The sequence below is a fragment of the Dermacentor andersoni genome, chromosome 4, assembly GCF_023375885.2.
Source record: "Dermacentor andersoni chromosome 4, qqDerAnde1_hic_scaffold, whole genome shotgun sequence".
Lineage (NCBI taxonomy): Eukaryota > Metazoa > Arthropoda > Arachnida > Ixodida > Ixodidae > Dermacentor > Dermacentor andersoni.
In genome coordinates, this window is record NC_092817.1 from 70,093,365 (window position 1) to 70,112,839 (window position 19,475).

At 41.3% G+C, this 19,475-nt stretch overlaps 1 protein-coding gene across 6 annotated transcripts in view; it reads left to right on the plus strand.

Moving 5' to 3' along the window:
- Window positions 1–19,475, plus strand: part of Naprt (nicotinate phosphoribosyltransferase) — a 66,995-nt gene that overhangs the window by 37,195 nt on the left and 10,325 nt on the right. For 3 of the 6 annotated variants that reach the window (XM_055073889.2, XM_055073890.2, XM_050183150.3), the window contains 4 exons: window positions 924–1,009; window positions 10,147–10,218; window positions 11,825–11,932; window positions 13,193–16,272. In XM_055073889.2, coding sequence (XP_054929864.2) covers window positions 924–1,009; window positions 10,147–10,218; window positions 11,825–11,932; window positions 13,193–13,369 — 443 coding nt within the window. In that variant the 3' untranslated portion in view covers window positions 13,370–16,272. Of the gene's footprint in view, window positions 1–923; window positions 1,010–10,146; window positions 10,219–11,824; window positions 11,933–12,500; window positions 16,273–19,475 lie in introns of those variants that run through there. The other 3 variants (XM_055073893.2, XM_050183151.3, XM_055073892.2) reach the window with 2 other exon arrangements.

Genomic DNA, 19,475 nt, shown 5'->3' on the forward strand with positions numbered 1-19,475 from the left:
TTCATTTTATTTTCACATATTTGGACCATTTTTATCTAGCAAAGGTTGCCAGGTATTATAGTCTTAGCTAATGCAAGGTTTCCTAATTGATTATCAATTAACTTGCCTCGAGTAGGCAGGTCTCAACATCTACGACACTATAAGGAGTTGGCGCGAGAACTTTGAAAGACCATTGCCACTAATTTTCTATATTTACATTTTTGCAGGCTTGACAAGCCTCGGGTAAACATTGACACTGGCCTGTTTGGTATTCCAACAAGTGCAGTTTACCCGTGTAATTGACTTCGCATTTCTCATTAGTGTCCTTTTAAGATGTGCATTCAGATTATGTGAAAACAGGCATTCGTTTATAGCAATGGAAGTTGGTTTTGTTCATTGGATGTGTTCTGATTTGAACAGCGCCAAAACAGTATGACAAGACGAAAAGCACAGTGTGCATCTTTCTTGTTGTGCGCTTGATTTGTTTGGTGCCATTCAAATTCGAATAGGCCATTAAAACTGGGGAAAAAACTAAACAACTAAAAAACATTAAGTTGTTATCAAGGAGGCAACGAACAGAAATATAAAAAGCGAAATGCTAGTGTAAATAGCCTGATGTACAGTGAAATCAAAGACAAGTGTTATGGATTTCCCCTTATTTGAGATAATTACTATTACCAGTGAAATTTTCAAATAGCTTTCTATTTTGTTTCTGTGTTCAATTTTGCTCACTTTCTTGCTTTTTTTGTTAATTGCAAATAATGTTCTACATGTGCTTTTCTTTCATTTATGTTGAATAAAAATGTGTCAGAAGCAAGTACAGGGTACAGGTTTCTCGGTCATTATTCTTGTTGTTCCTACTACACTGTGTGTCAGTGCCGCATAACCAACAAGCACAAATCCACACATACTCTCAGTCCCACATACGAATGGCTTTTATGCAGGTTATGCACTGCTGGATCTAATGCAGAAAATGGACGAGCCACCGCCTGAGAAAGGAAAAAGGGTTCTCTGTCGGCATCCTTTCCAGGTCAGTTGCCCTACACCCTGTGTGGTGCGGTAGTGGTCATAGTTTTGTACTAAAAGTACTAGAGAAAACTTTCAATAGATGAAGCGCCAATAGTGACGGCACACAAGAAGGAACACAGACAGGACAAGTCTGTCTGTGTTCTTTCCTGTGTGCCGTCACTATTGGCGCTTCATCGATTGAAAACTGTGCACCAACTAGCCCCACAACGTGTTTGACTGCACTAGAGAAAAGACTGGCATTAGTGTCTGCCATAGCCATCAGTACAGCTTTTCATCCTGCATGATAATGATGGGTACCAGGCATGAATTTGTCTAAACTTCATCTTTGTGGCTTTAAACAATCTTCGGTTTCCCATTCTAACATTATATTGTCCCATCAGATTCTTTCCTTTATAGTCGAACCTCGATATAACAATCAGGGATACAAAGAATTATCAGATACAAATAAGTAAATATAAAACATTTCTCACAATTGTCAACAAGGGATAAAAACAGGTAAACTTCTATATAGATGCATATCTCAGCATTGTTCTTGCGAGACGCAATTATTAGAATTAACAACTGATTTGCATACTAACATGGAAGAGGATCTACAAACTGATTGTGCTTTTCTAGACTTTTCAAAAGCGTTTGACCTCGTAGCACATTGCCGTTTGATTTTGAAATTATCTGCTCTAAAATTAGATTCTCTTACACTAACATAGATTCGCAATTTTCTTTCTAATCATCAGCAATTCACAGCAGTTAATTTTTCCTCTCCTCTTTCGAACGTTACCTCAGGTGTACCACAAGGCAGTGTTCTTGGGCCATTACTATTTCTAATATACATTAATGACTTACCCAATAACATTTCCTCACACATGCGCATTTTTGCAGACAACTGCATTCTTTATCATGCCATCAAGTGTGCCGAGGATCATACAATCCTCCAAAAAGATCTAGAACTTCTTTCTCTTTAGTGTAACACTTCGCTAATAAAGCTTAGTGTCTCTAAATGTAAAATTTTCTCTTTCTGCCTCAAGCATACTAAATCTATGTTTCTTTATCACATAAATAACACTATTGTGTGTGATGCTCAATATAAATATCTTGGTGTTAACCTAACTTCGACTCTTTTGTGGTCAACGCATATTGAATACATATGCGCCAATGCTTCAAGATCCTTAGGGTACATAAGACGTAAGTTGCATAATTCTACTCAAGACATTCCTAAACTAGCTTATCTAACATTTGTTCAACCTTAGTTTGAATACGCCACATTCATCTGGTCTCCCCATCAGAAATACTCAATCGAAAAACTTGAATCTATTCAGAACAGGGCTGTGTGTTTTATTTCACGTTGTTATGACTTTAACAAAAGCATAACACAAATTAAACTCGGCCTCTCACTACATCCCTTGCGTTACCATTGTGATATAGCCCTGGTATCGTTATTTCATAAATATGTCCATAATACAGCGCCATCAGTTCTGCCTCTTGAAACTCCTCATTACAGGTCATACGGGTTGTACAATCAGTTCAATTTCAAGCGCATCTATGGAAAGACTAATTCATTTAACTATTCCGCTCTTCCAAGAGCCATTCGCCTTTGGAACAATCTTCCGAACGCCATCGCTTATGAGTGACCAGGAAAATTTCCGGCATGTTCTAACAACTGATTTTTCAAACTCGACATAACCTTACGTGTTATTTTTTTCTTGCCTTTCCTGTTGTCATTGCGCTACTATCCCTTAAATACTGTTTTGTTATAGCCAAATGTGTCCCGCTCACTCTGTAGTTCTGTTGATTTTGTGACCTCTTGCATTCAAAAGCATTCGGTTTGTCCATTGTACAATTTTAACACCACATTACTGTGCGTTAGCGAATTTCTTATACTGTAATTTTTGTGTATATGTATTCACATACATATTCCAGTTATTGTATAATCTTTAAATAAATAAAAGAATAGTGAAGATGGTAAACTCGGCGATTCGCTTCAGTATATTGAAACTACATTCATTATACCGAGTTCATTATATTGAGGTTTAACTGCATATGATAGTGACGAGTATTGGATATAATGGAGGTGTTCTTGTAATGGATGTAACTTCATTATAATGAGGTCTGCCGGCACCTCAGTCTGCGGGCACCTCATTAGAAGACTAAGTTCTGCTTCCACATGGCACCCCACGCTCGAGCCAAGTGGCACACGAGAACATCTGGGCATCAGCACAGCGGCTTGTGGTTGCCTACGTCCAAATGAAAAGTAAAATAAAGATGTTGGAAAGAGATCACCTCATGCCTTCCCACATACTATTGCAATGATTAGCGTCATCTACCATGAAATTTTTGCCATTGTAATGTTTTTGGAACATCAAAAATAAAAACTTCTTAAAATACCATATTTACACAAATATAATGCACTTTTTTTTCCAATAACACGAGTCCCAAAATTGCGTGCGCATTAGAATTGAGTACGACCCTAAATCTGTGTTACCATATTGCCATCGGCATTTCAAAATGGCCGCGTCATACGCGCTTCGAGCCTAGCTGCCATAGCTTCCTCCATGTGCTGCAGTACGTGTGCTTAGGCAATGCTTCTGTTGGCTTAGGTTAGTGCGTTGTCCATCTTCCCATTTTCTGCGTTTGCTCTATCAGCATGGAAGTGCCAGTTGTAAAGCCATGCCGAGTTCATCACGATGCCGCAATTAAAAGGAAAGCGATCACATGTGCAGAGACGATAGAAATCGGGCCGCATGACGGGTGTTCAGAGTTCTGAAACTTGCGTGTGGGACTGGCGCAAACAGGAGAGGCGTTTCACACCGACGGTTGCTACGTACGGTGCGGCCGCACGGCCCCTATCTTGAGAGCGATATGTGACAGAGACAAGAGTCTACACATCTTGGCACACCGCGCTGGGTTCTTGTCGCTTGGTTCGCATTGAAGCGAGAGGCCGCACAAAGGTCAATTCACTCGCTCCTGCTACCACATTTCCTCACTCCAGCGTTTTGATACAGAGTTTCCGTGGTCATTGAGTGAGATATGTTCATGTTTGCATGTGCGTGCGTGACACCGTGCTTGTTAATTTAGGTAGTAAGTGAATGTTTAAAAGTTTATATGGCCGATAAAACTAATATCCTCACTTTTCGTGTAGCTGTCTACTAATTTGCTATCGTAATGGATGCTTCGCCTGGCGAAACTGTGACTTTTAAGACAGTTCCCCGTGGTGAATGTCGCTGCCCGAATGCCATCCAGATGTAGTGACATGCTTATTCAGAAGTGTCGATACTACTTTTGCAGTTGAAATTGCATAACAAAATGAAATAGTTGACAAAGTAGAACATTCTGCTGCTTTATAATGAAACGTTGTACAACTTGCACTCGACAAAGCTGAACCGCAAAAATCTGAGGATACCTAAGCACTTGTGAGTTGTAAATGCGAAGTCATTAATGTACAATTAAATGCCACTGAGCGGTCCTTCAAGTTGTGAACTCCTCACAGGCAAATGAGCACATTGAGGCGCTTCGTGCGTTTTTATTTGACCTTACCAAGGCACAGTTATAATGCAGGCAAGAACTTGCGAGGGCAAGGAACGTGAGGATAAGACAGGCTTCCGAGAGTGAGAGCGAGGGTGACATGGTGTTGCCCTCTCCCCTCATGCAATACCACAGGAGCAGGTGTACCCTTTCACCCACTCTGCTCCGCCTAGGCCTGAGCCAGCAAGTGCAAGCCAGCCTCACGAGCGTGCCTAGCATGCTTGTTACATGGCATTGCATCCGATAGGAAGTTTCGCTGCTACAAACGGTGCTGCCTTTTTCGCTCAGTGGGCCACTAGATGCGAAAAAATAAAAATAACATAAAAATAAAGGTTGCAGCTTGCTTACTAAATGTAGCCATGCCAAATGTGTTGTATGGATGTTTGATGGCACAATATTTCCTCAGACACAGATATAACGAATTATCAGATATAACAAAGTAAATCTGAAATGTTTCTCACCTATATCAGCATGTAGCAAATTAATTTAATAATAACATATTTTCACATCAGGCACAACTTTGTTAATAACAAGCTTTGACTACTACCAATCACACCCCACAGTGGTTGGACGACTGTAGCACCAGAGTTGCCTCTTGTAATTTTAGTAGGAGACTCTATGCTAATAGTAGTCTCAGATTATGTAATGGGAAAACTGTTTGTTTAAGGTGTGCTGTGTCATGACCATTTGCAACTACATTGCTTGCTCATCTCAAGGTACCTGTCTAGTTTTTCCATACTTCTGTCATTGCTCCTCCACTTGCCAATTCAGTGCCGCCATCTTGTCATAGATGCACAAACCCATCTATATGAGGCGTAAGACAAATCTGTGGTCACATTCACGTTCCCGCTCAGGCAGAGTCAGTTTCCAAGCAGTGTGACATGATTGGCTGGTTCAGTGGAAATGGATGAGTCAGTTAAATTCTGATGAGAAGCGTCGATGCACTGGCTGTAGGCTGTAAATAGAAGTGATGTGGTCTATGGCTTCTGAGATCAATAACCTCTTCTGTTTAGAATACCACAGTTCTGCAGCTTCTACAAAAATTTCCACAACTGAGCATGACATTGAAAACCTGGGTCATTACAGCTGTAGCTCTGCACAGCTTGCAATGCATGTTAATTGAAGTCGTTTATAATGAAACTTAAAGAACTACGTTTTACGAGCAGTTGCATTAGTTTATAAACATTACAATTACGCATGTCCTGTCTGCTCTGGCAGTGTGTACCAACGCACTGTGCATTGTTACGAATCAGTTAATGATGTATGTATGGATCAAGGACAGCACAACATTGCAGTGCATGGAGATCCTTACCAAGGAGATCCTTACCAAAATAATGTGCGAAATTTTCTCGGTTCACAATTGAGCTCTGAGCGAATGGCAACAATGCTGGTGAATGTTAGCGCCATCAGGATATTTATACATACACAAGAGTTTGTGCATTTCTTGGACATGCTTTCATAGCGGTGGGGGCATTTCTGTAGACAGCCAAATCTTGTAGCGCATATATGAATGCTGATGCAGACAGTCATTAGTTTTGCTGCTGTCACATTGGCATAGTGTACAATGCGAGTTTGTGGTCATTGCGAAAGCAACTGCACTTTCATCTGTCTTTGCTGCCCACAGTTTTATTGTCTTTCTCTGTTTTTTTGTCACTGCACTTTTGTGTCCTCCTTCTTTGTTGGTTAGAATATGCTTGGCTTTTAAGTTATAAGAATGCAGCCAATTGATCTTTTTACATGTAGGTCATTTGATAGTAACTGATATTTGTGTCATAACACACAGAAGGACTTGCTACTTGTAATAGGAAGCATGTCAGCACTATGGCCCAGTAGTCAAGATGCAGGTATTCTGCAGGCAGCATAACATTTATTTACATTTTTACACTTTTCCCCTGTAACCCTCTTTAGACCGAAATTCCAACCTTCCTGTTTCGTAGTTGGGCTGTTCCAATTTTTTTTTCTTCCTTATTCTTTTTTTCACATATGCTGAAATATTTGCATATACAGGACAAAACGGGGGACGGGACAGCAGCAAAGATGGATGCTGACCTGAATTCATGGGTAGGCGTAGAATGCATTCTACATTAAAACATGTTGAGGTAACTTTTTGACTGGCACTCTGATGAAGAACCTCTGAAGCACTTCATCGAGACTATTCAAAGCACTGTCACCCTTCAGGACACCGTGTTGATACACTGCCTACCTCAAAGAGCACATGCAATTTTTTCTAAAGGGCACGTATTCTCACCTGGAAAAACACTGTTCTTGGAACTGGGAACTGATTTTTGAAATTGTGTGCGCTATGTTGACCACTAAGGTTTGTGACAAAGGATTTACGAAATGTCTAAATTCTCATGAACCCTGGGCACATGGCCTCTGATTCAAAGTTTTATATCTATAGTAGTTGTTGCAACCTACATAGCGATCCATTAAATTAGAATTGCCATGCCTTAATAGAACATAAATTCGCTTTTGTCATGGAGCCCATCTCCTGTAAACTTCTGTGGCCAGCTCTACATTGTTCTCCTTTGAGGACAGTTAAGCATGATATTGCCCAGATTTTTCATACTACAAGATGTACAAGAAGACTGTATAATCAAGTCTTCCGTAAGCTTTTCTAGATGTGATGTGACATCGGTGTTTTGTACTTCACATTTTCTGTTACCTTTGTCATGTTTTCTTTTTATTTTACCCTTTTTCTTCCCTTTGTTTCCATTGTCCGATCTTGTCAGTATTTGCATGACCTGCATGCGCATGGAGTGATAACAGATGTTTGTACTTCTGTTACTCTCACAACAAGGTTAGTTGCGAATCATTGCTGTGCATGTGTTTCCAGTACTGCCCGTCATCCTTTGCATTATGTCGTAGTGAATCTGTCTTATTTATTCTATCATGCTACATGACTGAAGTCTACTGCAGCAGAAAAAGAGTCTGAATCATTTGGGATTATGTTTTCTGTTTTATGTGGTATTACGACTCACATTCATGTACAGCTGAATCTACATATAACAATGCTGATTTTAATAGTATATCAGATGTAACAATGAGCAGCCGCCTTCTGTGTGTTCTATGGTAAAATAAACCACTTAGTATCATGCTTCCATGCTGTGTTATCAGTTATAACAATTGAATCTGGCTACTGAGTCTGTGTGCCAAAAGAAAAAGCAACACAAAAGTTCTTTAAAGAACAAAATAAAAATTCTGCTGCCTCACCTGCCTGCATGCCCACACCTACACTACACTTGCCTTTGCGCCATGCACCCCATGACACACTTTCGTCATAGTCAGACCTTCGTGTGCCTCTCTCTTGTGCCATCTCCCTTCCACCCCTTTGATGTCGACATTGTTGGCCCAGTCAACCAACACCACCTGTAACGTGTTTCAAGACTGCAGCACTCGTGGTAATCTGTGATGCTACACCATCAACCGGATGCGACTGAAGAAATGCCTATCTCCCTGGCCATCATGCTCGTTCATGGCCGCGTTGGTACGCGAGCACATTGCTCGCATTTCAGCGTGGTTGTGGCTCATCAAATGCTGCGAACAGCCACTTTTGTCGTATGGAGGGTGCCGTGGTACCAAGCCCTGCTTTCAGGATGTGAACACTGTCTCTGTGCAATATTAATTCTCACCTCCGTCGTGCCACCTTCGCGCTTGTGTACAAAAGCCGTCTACATTTGCCTGGGAAAAGTGAGTCAGAAACAGCAGTTTAGTGAAAGGAAGGGTTTGTTTTAATAAGATATTCACAAAACTGTTATAAACATTAAATTAAGCATTTAATAGAAAGGTTTATTCAGCAGCTGCTGTTGAAATATAGATATAAACAGAGAAATCATTGTTGTTTGCAATAATTGCACCAATCTTGAAGAGGTTTGTTGCATGTAAAAGCAAAACTCTACAGACTATGGAATACATACACTCGCACACATAAATACATGCATCACACGAAAGCATGTACAAACATGTCACACACACAAACATACGCACATAAGAACATGCACACATAAACATGGCAAACATGCAACCACATAAACTTATACATGCATACACACCCATACATTTTCTGCTGTACCGGAAGTTTAACATTAGGAAATGCAAATATTGTGAATATGTTTCTTGGGGCAAAGCTACTGTGACCTTAATGCATTGAACTCCAACCCATGGTGTCACACCAGCACTGCTGCTGCCTTAAACTTGTCCTAGGTGGTGTCGAGTCAACTTGTGTTTCGGACGGGTGGAAGGGTTCTTCTTCTCGAAATTGTGTTCCTTTTCCTTTTGGCAAATACACTCAATAGCTAGATTTAATTGTTTTGACCAATAATTCTGGCGCGGGGATGTTGTAGTAACCATTTTATTTTACCATAGAACGCACACAAAAGTTCACCATGCCGTGGCTGCTCATTGTTACATCGGAGCATTGTTAGAACTGGTGATGCTACAAGTGGGTTCGACTGTACTTTCTGTCTAATTAAAATGCTTGGACGTGTGTTCCCTCTGCTTTTCTCATGCAACCCGGTTATAACAATGGAATTTTCTTGCCACTTCAATACTGTTATAAGTAGGTTGGGCTCCTGTACACGTACCATAACGGATACAAGTGAATGTCACTCTGGCAGTAATCCATCTGTAATGTTTCCATGTTCTCTCAGGAACAGTGAACTGATACTTTTTCCATATCCATATTGATTTGGGGGGATGGTGGGGAAGGCTCCTCTTAAAGACTGAAAATGGGGCCAAAAATTATGCTTTCAATTTAGTGATTTTCGTGTCTACGAAACCCTTAATTTTCACGAGATTCCAAGACCATTCATTTCCACAAGAATTTATAAGTTGTCACAGTAAAGACGCTTTGAAATATTCTTCCTTGATTTCTCAAAATGACAATTTGGCACATTTGCGATATTGGAGAGAAAATAGCGTCTGCTTTATTTTAGCTATCATAAGAATACTTTACCAAAAAGGCAAGTACATGGAGTGTGCGCTAAGCCCATATTTAATATAATATTATGAAAATTTTTTAATTAGTCATGTTTCACATTTCAAGATCAAACGTGTTTCAGGCAACTTTGATGGGTTCTATACTACAAATTGACCTTGGACATTGGTTTATACTTTTGTGCACACCTTAGGCGTTCTAGATTATTTATATATCCCAACCACTGCATTCGACCACTGTGTTCAACCTCTGTTTTTTTTTTCTCTATAGATTCTAACTTTCCTCCAAACAAAAAAACCCAATTTCTATTATATATCAGGTACTGCTTGTCATAGGACAAGAATAATTTCAGTTTTGGAATCAGCACATCAAAATACACAAGGTGTGCAAATTAGGCTAAGATTTATCCATAAATAAGAAAGTTAGCATTCAAGTGTAGCATTACAAGTCCTTGCTTAATGCATTTAAATATTACATGTAAATGTTTAGTTTAATTGTAATGAAGTCATGTTCAAGGAAAGTGGAACAGGGGTATTGGAGATGGTGATTATGTAAATGTACATTTTTACACCACAATAAAAACCACACTTGCAATTGCTGGTAGTGTAGACTGGCGGAAGAACTTGAAAGGTTGTTATATGTGTTGTTCATGATCATGCTTTCATTGTCTTGTCATTGTAAAACAGGAGTCGAAGCGTGCGTACGTGATTCCCGACTATGTTGAAGACCTGTGCCTACTCTGGTGGGACCATGGCAAGGCAAGTTCTTAGAATTGGTTATCAGGCAATTTCATGTCCATTACAGGACAAAGGCCTGTCTCAGTGATCTCTAATTAATGCTGTCTTGTGTCAGCCGATGACCATTCTATCATTACAAACAAGACTCAGCAATAACACAAGGGATGAAAACAGAAGTGAACGACTCCAGCACTTCTTTCTTTGTTCCCAAGTGCTTAATTAGGGCTGAGTGTTGTTTGTGAAAATGAATTAATTCCAACTATACCAATTTGCAGTACTACTTAACCTTTCTATGCTTGCAGATTTTCACGTTTGATATCATTTAACTTGCCTTTGTGCCCATCTTATTACTCACATGAACCACCAGTTATCTGTCCTGTGCGTTACATGTGCTCAACTCAACTTGCTTTTAATCTCAACTAAAATATCAAGTAATTGTGTTAGCTCCCTCATCTGTATTGCCAACTTGCTCTCTTGCTTATCAATTTCTTTAATTGCTTATCTTGCAATCCTTAGCCTCCTTTCGAGATTATTCATTACCATGCCAAGGTTTAACCCCATAGATTAGCCACTGGCAACATTTGTATTCTTTTCTTTTAAAGGATATTGAAAAGCTGCCATTTAGCAGTGCCTAGCATGAGCATTCTAATGCATTCTCCAAATTTCCTGGTGCAAACATTTGTAAATTTTTGTCATATGCATTGTGGGAATTGTCACTGCAATGTTGCCGCAGTACATACCTTTTGTTTAAAATTGTAGGATGACAATTTCTTGATATGGCTGATTGCTAATAGCAGTTAACTAGTTCAGTGATACACTTTATGCATTGTGTTCTTTATTTGTTAAATACATAAGTGCATTGCTGGTGTATGTACTTAATGGTGAAGTCTTATGGGTGGCAGTGCTTTCCATTTAAAGTACATGAAATTTTGTAAAGTTTGTTGTTTCAGTGACAACTGGTCACTAATTGTTAAAAATTGGAGGTTAGAAACAAAATACTAACTTTTTTGGCTGGTCTGACTTCATAGCAGTGGCAGACTCTGCAAACTTGGTAATAATTATCAGTGAGGTCATTATTAATTCGTTAAATTACCTCTAATTACTTCTAGTGCACATATTGCAATTCAGGTGTTGAAGGTGGTCAGGACTCAAGAAATGTTAATCTAGTTGTATTCATCAGACTGGCACCAATTTCAATATATATGTCTGCAAACTTGTAGCAAAGATTGTACTGGTGTCCCACTTATTTTTTCATATAGCATTGCTTACAAAATGATGGGCTAAAATATGTTGAACTCCATTTTATATCATGGTAGATAGTAGTGTGAAATGAATATCTCAAAACTGGTGCTTGTTTCAGGATTCCTGCCAAGTGAGCTTGCTTTGAGCACTAACCAGCTTCAATTAGGCAATTGCTACATGTGGGACTGTATGGCTTAGGAAAATTTACCCAAAGTACTTATTGGCAATTATCACATAATTTATAATGTCCACTGCTCTCATGAATCTTGGCTAACAAACACTGACAGTTGCTGAATCGCCCTGTTCACTTGTGTGCTTTGCAGTACACGCTATAACATTTACCGTCACATTTACGCGCTTTCCTCTGATGTGTAAATTTACTCAGATTGCCAGAGATTTGCCACCACTCGATGCCATACGAAACAGAGTCCAGGAGTCGCTGAAGACTCTTCGGCCAGACATCAAGCGAACCTTGAACCCAACACCATACAAGGTATGTTTACAAGAGGGAGCTACTCATTTTGAGTTTGCATGTGCGGGAGCAGCCCTGTAGCTGATGGCTTTTTAAAAAAGACAGTAGGGTGGCACAGCAACTGCAGTTTTCTTTGATGAAATCTGAGCAGCATGTTTGGTCATTTTGCTGCGAATTGCTTTGAAATGTGTCGTGCTAGTGCTCTCCAGCGTTCACTGAACCTTTGCAACATGGGCATCAACCACAGACATTTGTACACCAACTATCACACATCAGATCACACTCGAAGTAAGCATAAAGTAACTTTCCATTTAGCTTGTATGCTTTCTTCCTCAAATGATAAAGGGGCCAGGCTTGTACCTTCGCACAAACTTTGCTATGGGAGCACGGACAGACATCGCACTGCTGTACACAATACCTTCATCTTACTCCTAGAAGAACCTGCCCTGGTGCTTTTTCTTCTTTAAGTACATGTTGTATTTCATGCCTTGTTTATATAATTTAGATATATATTTGTGAGCTTCTCAACATCGAGTTTGTCTTTGGTGGTGATTCACCATGTTGTTTTGATGCCATCTTTCTGAAACAGGTCTCTGTCTCGGACAACCTCTACATGTTCATGCATGAACTGTGGCTGCAAAATGCCCCCATCGGAGAGCTTTCCTAGCGCATCAGAAACTGTGCATTGTTTGGACCGTATCAAGGCATCTATCTGCACCCAACGACAAACGAAGAGCATTGTGCTCCAAATGTCGTGGGCTGTGCGTTGACGCTTGTTGATTAACGAATTGTTAGAACGATCACAAATTTATGCCACTTTGGTATTTGTTACCAGCTGCCCAGATGTGGTAACAGACGAATCAAAATAATCCAGCCGTGGATTTGGTTTTGCATAGTTGCTCACGGTTTGATGCAAGGCAACACTATCATATAGCTGCTGAGGCCGTTAATTCGGTACATGCACGTTTTTTTTTTTTTTTGCAGTTATCACAATTTATTTCATGTGGAATCGAAACTCATATTGCAATTGCCGCATCTTCTATACAGAAGTATTTTATCGTAAAACTCCTTTATTTACGCTTTCGCTTCGGCTTGGTATGGTGGACTGCAGATGTAATGTGCATTCCACTACACATTGCCTATGTTATAGTTTATATGTAGTATATTTATCTTTGTGCATGTAGCGGATATTATGTTTTAGTGAGCTATATTTACATCGTGTGGTGTTTCATTTTGTGTCTGTATGAGATGCTTTACGGACTTTATTTGGTGCTAATGCAGATTCTTTGTCACATGCAAGAAGTCAAAGATGTCTTTCTGCATGGACTTTTTGGTGCACTGCCATTTTTGGACACTACAAACAATTTTAATTTTGAGGAGACTGCCCTGATAATAGTTAGTAAATCTTTTATTGCATTTTTGACAACATTCTTAGAAAGAAAAAGAAAAGATGTTTAATTGTGGTTGGTGTTCTTTCTTCAAAATAGGCAGACCGTTATTTTGTTTTCTGGAGGAATAACTTGCCATGGGGGGGGGGGGGGTGGCTTCTACAATTAAAAGGGGTAACTACATGAAGTAGCATCTCTCTCTCTCTATCTCTATCTCTCTGTACTCTGGGTGTAGCTTTTTACCAAGTGCTGTTCAACAAATGAAGAGAACTGAAACTTCAGGTGCTAGCATATGACTCAGTGGGTTGCTGCAAGGTTTTTGCTGTGTTTTTCCATTCCTTGTCAGAACAGCATGCATTGCTGTCATGACCAAATTGTTGTTTGCAACATTTTTTTGAGAGAGAAATGATTAGCAGACAGTGGCATTCTCTGGGCTTGCAATACCAAGCATCAAAAGCACTTTTTTTTTTTTTCTCCCTAGTTTGTGTTGCTAGGCAAGCTTTGTTTGTATACCTGTCCCAAGTGGTGTTATAACCTGTGTCTAGAACAGGCAGAGGTCTTTGTTGGTAATGCATGTAGTACTTCTTTTCAGGCAAGTCTGTCACAGAGTTGCACTCCATCCCAGAACACAGGGGCAGGTCTCAGCTTTTGGCTTGATTGAGGAATACTGAGTGTGTGTTTTTGTGCTTAGATAGCATCGTTCAGGGTGAGGAATGTTGGTAATGCAGAGAGCCATGTATGAGCACTCGTACGTGTTTCCAATTGGTGAAAGCCACAGAACTTAATTTCTTGCAGCCAAAGATTGAAAGGTGCGCCATGTAAAGCAGTTACTTTGGTGACTGTGGTTCTGGTATATATATATATTTTAAAGTGTATTGCTTTGGCACATCAATTTTATGTTGTCCTATAATCATGCTTTTATTATGTCCCATGCATGCACGATCGGGGAGCCACTTAAATTGACAGCTATGCTTGCTGCAATCGCAGTACTGTCACCATGCAATGTAAAATGTTAATCGACACATTGATGCCTGGCAATACCTTGTTGGAAAACATGTCCAATGATAGTTGCCACTTTAAAGTCATATTCACTGAACATGGGAGCAGTGAAGTCTGTCTCGTGGCTTCCATATTTCGTAAACATCTATAGGGCTGGTGTATCAAATAAGTATTAAGGTTGAGTACCTGGAAATGTTAGCTCTAATGCACCTAGTAGCCTTGATATATACCCTTGAAAAAAAGACCCACATCATTGCACAGTGAAATATCAGTTATGCCTAGATGGTTTTTAGGCATGTATTTTATGGTTGGTGACAATTGCGTAGGTGATTTCTAAAGCAATACTTCTGTTTCTAATGTTGAATTGTAGTTTGAAGAGCTTTACTGTTTCTTTATTGTTTCCTAAATTTTTTTTTACTAGTCCCTCCGATGCTTTCACCTTGTAGCCTTTGGTGCTTTTCCACATTAGCTGATTTCAGCCATAGTATTATGAAGTACTTATACACAACGTAGTTGACGCCAAGTGTTTTCTGCTTGCAACATGTTAAAGGGACACTAAAGATTAATATTATTTTAAGCTTCATTGGTGAATCACGCTTTTCAAATAGCAAGAAGGTCAGTCTTGCCACGAGCAGAGGCTTGGAAGTCAGAAATAAAAAAAAAAATGAAGACGGGTGGCAATGCCATCTTGAAAGTTTTCGCATCAAGTGAACCCATGCCATCATGGATTTTGATAGCCTCCGCTTGGGTCTACTCAATTGTCTAATGAGAAAGAAATATTTCGTTGTGTTCTGAAGGAACCAAAGACTCAACTTGGAAAGTTTCGAAAACTGTTTAACTGTGCAAAAGCTGGCCTAATATGAGTAAATACATAGAAGTTTGTGATGTCACACCGAGATATTATACTGAAGGAATGAAATGCTAACTGAAAGGACTAATTGATGAGCATACTTTCTTTTCCACAGTCTCCAGTTCATATGACATAGGTGTAATTTTGACACTTGGATCAGAGTTTACATCAGCTTTAGTGACCAGATTCGTAGCAACATGACATGGCACTCTCGAGTAATGGCACATATTGGATGTTCTACTTTAAAGCTTCCTGTCACATTTCATTTCATGAGTATAGTGCGATGGTATTGCTACAAAATTTAAGAAAGGAGTTGGGCCTCAATTTTCCCTGCAAGTAATCAACCTTTTCTTGCCAAATAAATGGAAATATAGATTTGAAAAATATTTACCAATCTAGGCTTCCTTAACATTGCACTTTAGTGTCTCTTTAACTTGCCTTCATAGCTTGTCATGTGCACTTGAATAGATCTGCTTGTTATGGAAAGGCAAAATGTACTTTTCACACATATAAGCTGGTGTTGTGTTTAAGCACTTGGAACGAAACTTGTCTTGTGATCGGTCTGCAACCTGCTGAGAGGTATGAACAAAGTATGGTAAAAATGGGCGATCATAAGTGCAGAGCTAGATTTTTATTTTATCCCAAGAGCAATAGTATTTTTGTAACCAGATGTGTTACTAATCTGCATAATTTTCTAGAAAGACGTTATGCACAGATCTGAATTGAACTGTGAATTTTCTTTTAGGGTTTTATTATTAACGCCGATTGACTGGTTCCTTTGCTATCTCAGGAGCTGGCGTGCACTCTTTTGAGATTAGCAAACTTGCAACACACTAGTGGTGCTTGTGGAGACTTATTTGTCGAGTGAGAAATGTATCTATGCAGCAGCTTATGTATATTTACTGTGTATCACAGATGCATGACTTCTCTAGTCCTAGTCAGTATTGTGTAGATACAATGTTATTCAGTGTATTTTTTTTCTTTTACCTATTCACATATCTGCAGATTTGCTGGCTGTTTTCTTTTTACATGATGGTTTCCAAGTGTGGAAAGTAACATCAGCCGTGTATAAATGGCTTCACTTTTGGTTATAATCTGTTCAATAAATGCTAGCTTTTATTACAGATGGTTGTCATTTTTTGGGGGGTTAAGCATTCAGAATTGTACACTCGCAGTACTGCTGGCATTCTTTGTGGCAACACTCTGCACCGTTAATGGCACACCAGTCCTGTACTCTAGTCATGATGATACGGTATTAGATTCGTCGGACGATCCTACCGCTGTCAACCAGATGTAGGAGTCGTCTGACAACCTTGCCGCTGCCACCATTTGAAAGAGTTGAAGGTCGTAGAGAGAAACTCGGTGAACAGGATTTATTTACATATTAACATTTTAAGCAAGATACATTGGCAGTCTAGTGCGACTCCCATGTGGAGCCCGCAAGACTAACATACAGCAAACAGCTTACAAGCACACAGCTCACTAATACATTTCTAGCATGACAAAGAGCACTCAGCTCCCGACGACGAGCACGACACGAGCACACACTAGCAGCCGGCAAACGCTGCTTATAAGCCCTTGTTTCCAAGCGAACGGAAACGTTCGTCCCGTCATCGTTCGACGTCACCGTTCGACGTCACCGAAGATGACCCGCCCTTTTGGAGGATGAGGGCTGTTGAAGGAGGATGATGACTTACATACACGTGCCGCACATACACACAGGATTCAGTGCCGCACAGTTCTCAGTACTGCCCAGCTTTCAGTGCCTCAAAGCTTTCAGTGCCGCAAAGCTTTCAGTGCCGCTCAGCTCTCGGTGCCGACATCAGAGGGCTTCGTAGAACTCTGCTCCGTCCCGGGTGGCGCTGGCGGGTAGCACATTCCTGAGCTGACCCCGCGCCACGTGGCTGCCGGTCATTCGCAGTTCTCTGAAGGGTGCCCCGTCCGGTTGGATAGGAATACGTGCAGCGGGCTGAAAGCTGGCAAGTTGCCACCCTGTCTGGCCATTCCTAACAGCTCCTCCATGGCCCGGAAAATCTCGCCTGGCCAGTGCTGGCAACCGCTGGGCAGGAAGAGAATGGCTGGCGAGCAAGACGATGGCTTTGCTCTCTGCAACCCCTGCGTACTTGGAATGCCTTCAACCATCTTACAACAACTGGCACAGAAGAGTCGACCCGGCAACACAATACCGTTCAGCGTTCAAACGCCCGGAATTAGCTGTTAACCTGCCAGGCTTCCTATCAAAATTTCAATGCAAGTCACTGAACTGGGAACCCGAAATTTTGCCCCAAAATTTTGTGCCGCCAAAGCGAGCGTTCACGTTCCTCTTGAGGTCGACCAAACCTGACCGTCACGCTGCACAAGAGCAAAGGTTTACGCAGAATTAAACCGAAGGCTCTCAAACTCCAATACCCAAACATATCTTAAGCAGCCTAACTTCACGAACAGCCTGTTCTTACCCTATCGCAGTGGCGTACTTGTCTCACGTACTGTTGCCACTGAACAGTCTGGCCAACTCCATAGGTACGTAAATACAATCACGCTAGCTTTGTGGTCTCTATTCCGAACTCATGCTTGCATCATACAAAGTTTTCATCACGCTGACTCACATTTGTTCCTTTAATTCACACAGGACACGTTCCTTAAACAAACAACCAAACTTGCGTAACTTACGCAACACAGAGGAACCTTCGAACAAATGTCTTCTAATAACTAGCTCTACGCACGCGTACTAGAGAAGTCAGAATACGGCTGCCCTCGACACACACGAGCAACCCAGTCATAAACGTTCTGCTTCCTTCCGTCCGCACAGGACACGCGCTAATGGACCTAAGAGCTCTTCTCAGTGCAAATCACGCACTTACTGAAAATCTACGCGCTTAACCTTAGAAAATTCAAAAAAACACTTAAAAAGAAAGAAGGTTAAATAACACACACGCGCATTACGATAGGCCTCTCAACGATAACCTTGACCTTCAGGTTACTCACGCACACAAAAAGAAAGCCTATCTATTCATTAATGAACACCTTGCAAAACTACATGTTTACATAAAACACCTCTTTCAAACCTCGGAGCTTCTCTAACAAAACACAAACAAAGCTCATATTTTTACATATCGAAAGAAACTTAAATTGCGAAAATTATCCGATGCTCAAAAAATAAAACGAAACACGTTTCACTTCTACGGAAGCCCTCTTGGCTTCCCCCCCGTTTCAAACGGTTACAACTGACTCACTTTTGAGCCGTACCCGAGGTGGTCGCGGTCCGAAAGCTACTCTTGCTACCGAGGAAGAACAAAAGGGCTGACTCACTATCAGCTCCCCCAAGACATTAGTCTCCTGCCCATTTGCGTCCTGGCGCCCCGCTTTCATCATGACCTCGATTGACTGCGTCGCTACTCCCCACCTGGTCTCGTCTTGCCACCTTGCGCTTCTTTGTACTGCACGCTGAGCTTCGAAGAGAACGACGGAACGATGAGGAATTTAACTGCCCCGTGCCCTTTGTCCGCGTCCGTGCAGAACATGCTTCTCAGTCCCCCTTTGACCGGTGGCTCGAACGTGTTTGATGCATCAACATCGTCCGTGACCACCGCACCTGTCTTTTCTCCGCGCTCTGCCTTTTCGCGGCTGTCGCCGTCTTTGGCGGCGCTACATTAGTCACCGCATTCCTATCTTTAGGGCGCTTCTTTCGGCGGCGCTTTCTCTTTGCATTCTCTTGCATGTCGCCTTCTGGCGCCTCGTGCTGGCCGTTACACATCTCATCGGCCCGGATCTGTCTCTTACCCGCACAGTCTGAGTGATTATCATTTAAATCGACTCTATCTTTGCCTCGACTGGCGGACAGCTCAACCGACTCTGGCACAATGCAGCAGGCTTTACTCGAGTTATGCAACTCGCACTCTTGCGAACTGCCCTCTACTGCATTGCCCAGCTCGCGCTGTGCATCGACACACAGGCCGTCGGTCTCGATCGATGTCTCACGCGCACAGTCCGAATGATTCCTAATTAAATCATCCATCTCTAGGCTACCTAGACTGGCGGAGAGCCGCACCGATCCCTGAACAATGCAGTTGTTCTCTCGTGAGCTACGGAGCTCGCCATACCGAGAACTTCAACTGCATCGTCCAGCTGGCACCTCACTTCGGCACGCAGATCTGACTCGACATGGGTGCTCGTGTCTGTCAAGTCCGTAGCATTCTGTACCTCGCTAACGACCTCGCTACCATGAGACGCGACGCACACGCACGGTAACTGTGCCAATTTGTTCGCAGCTGGCCTAGCTGTCTCTACAGTCCTCTGTTGGCACAGCACCTCGTCGCTCTCACTCTTT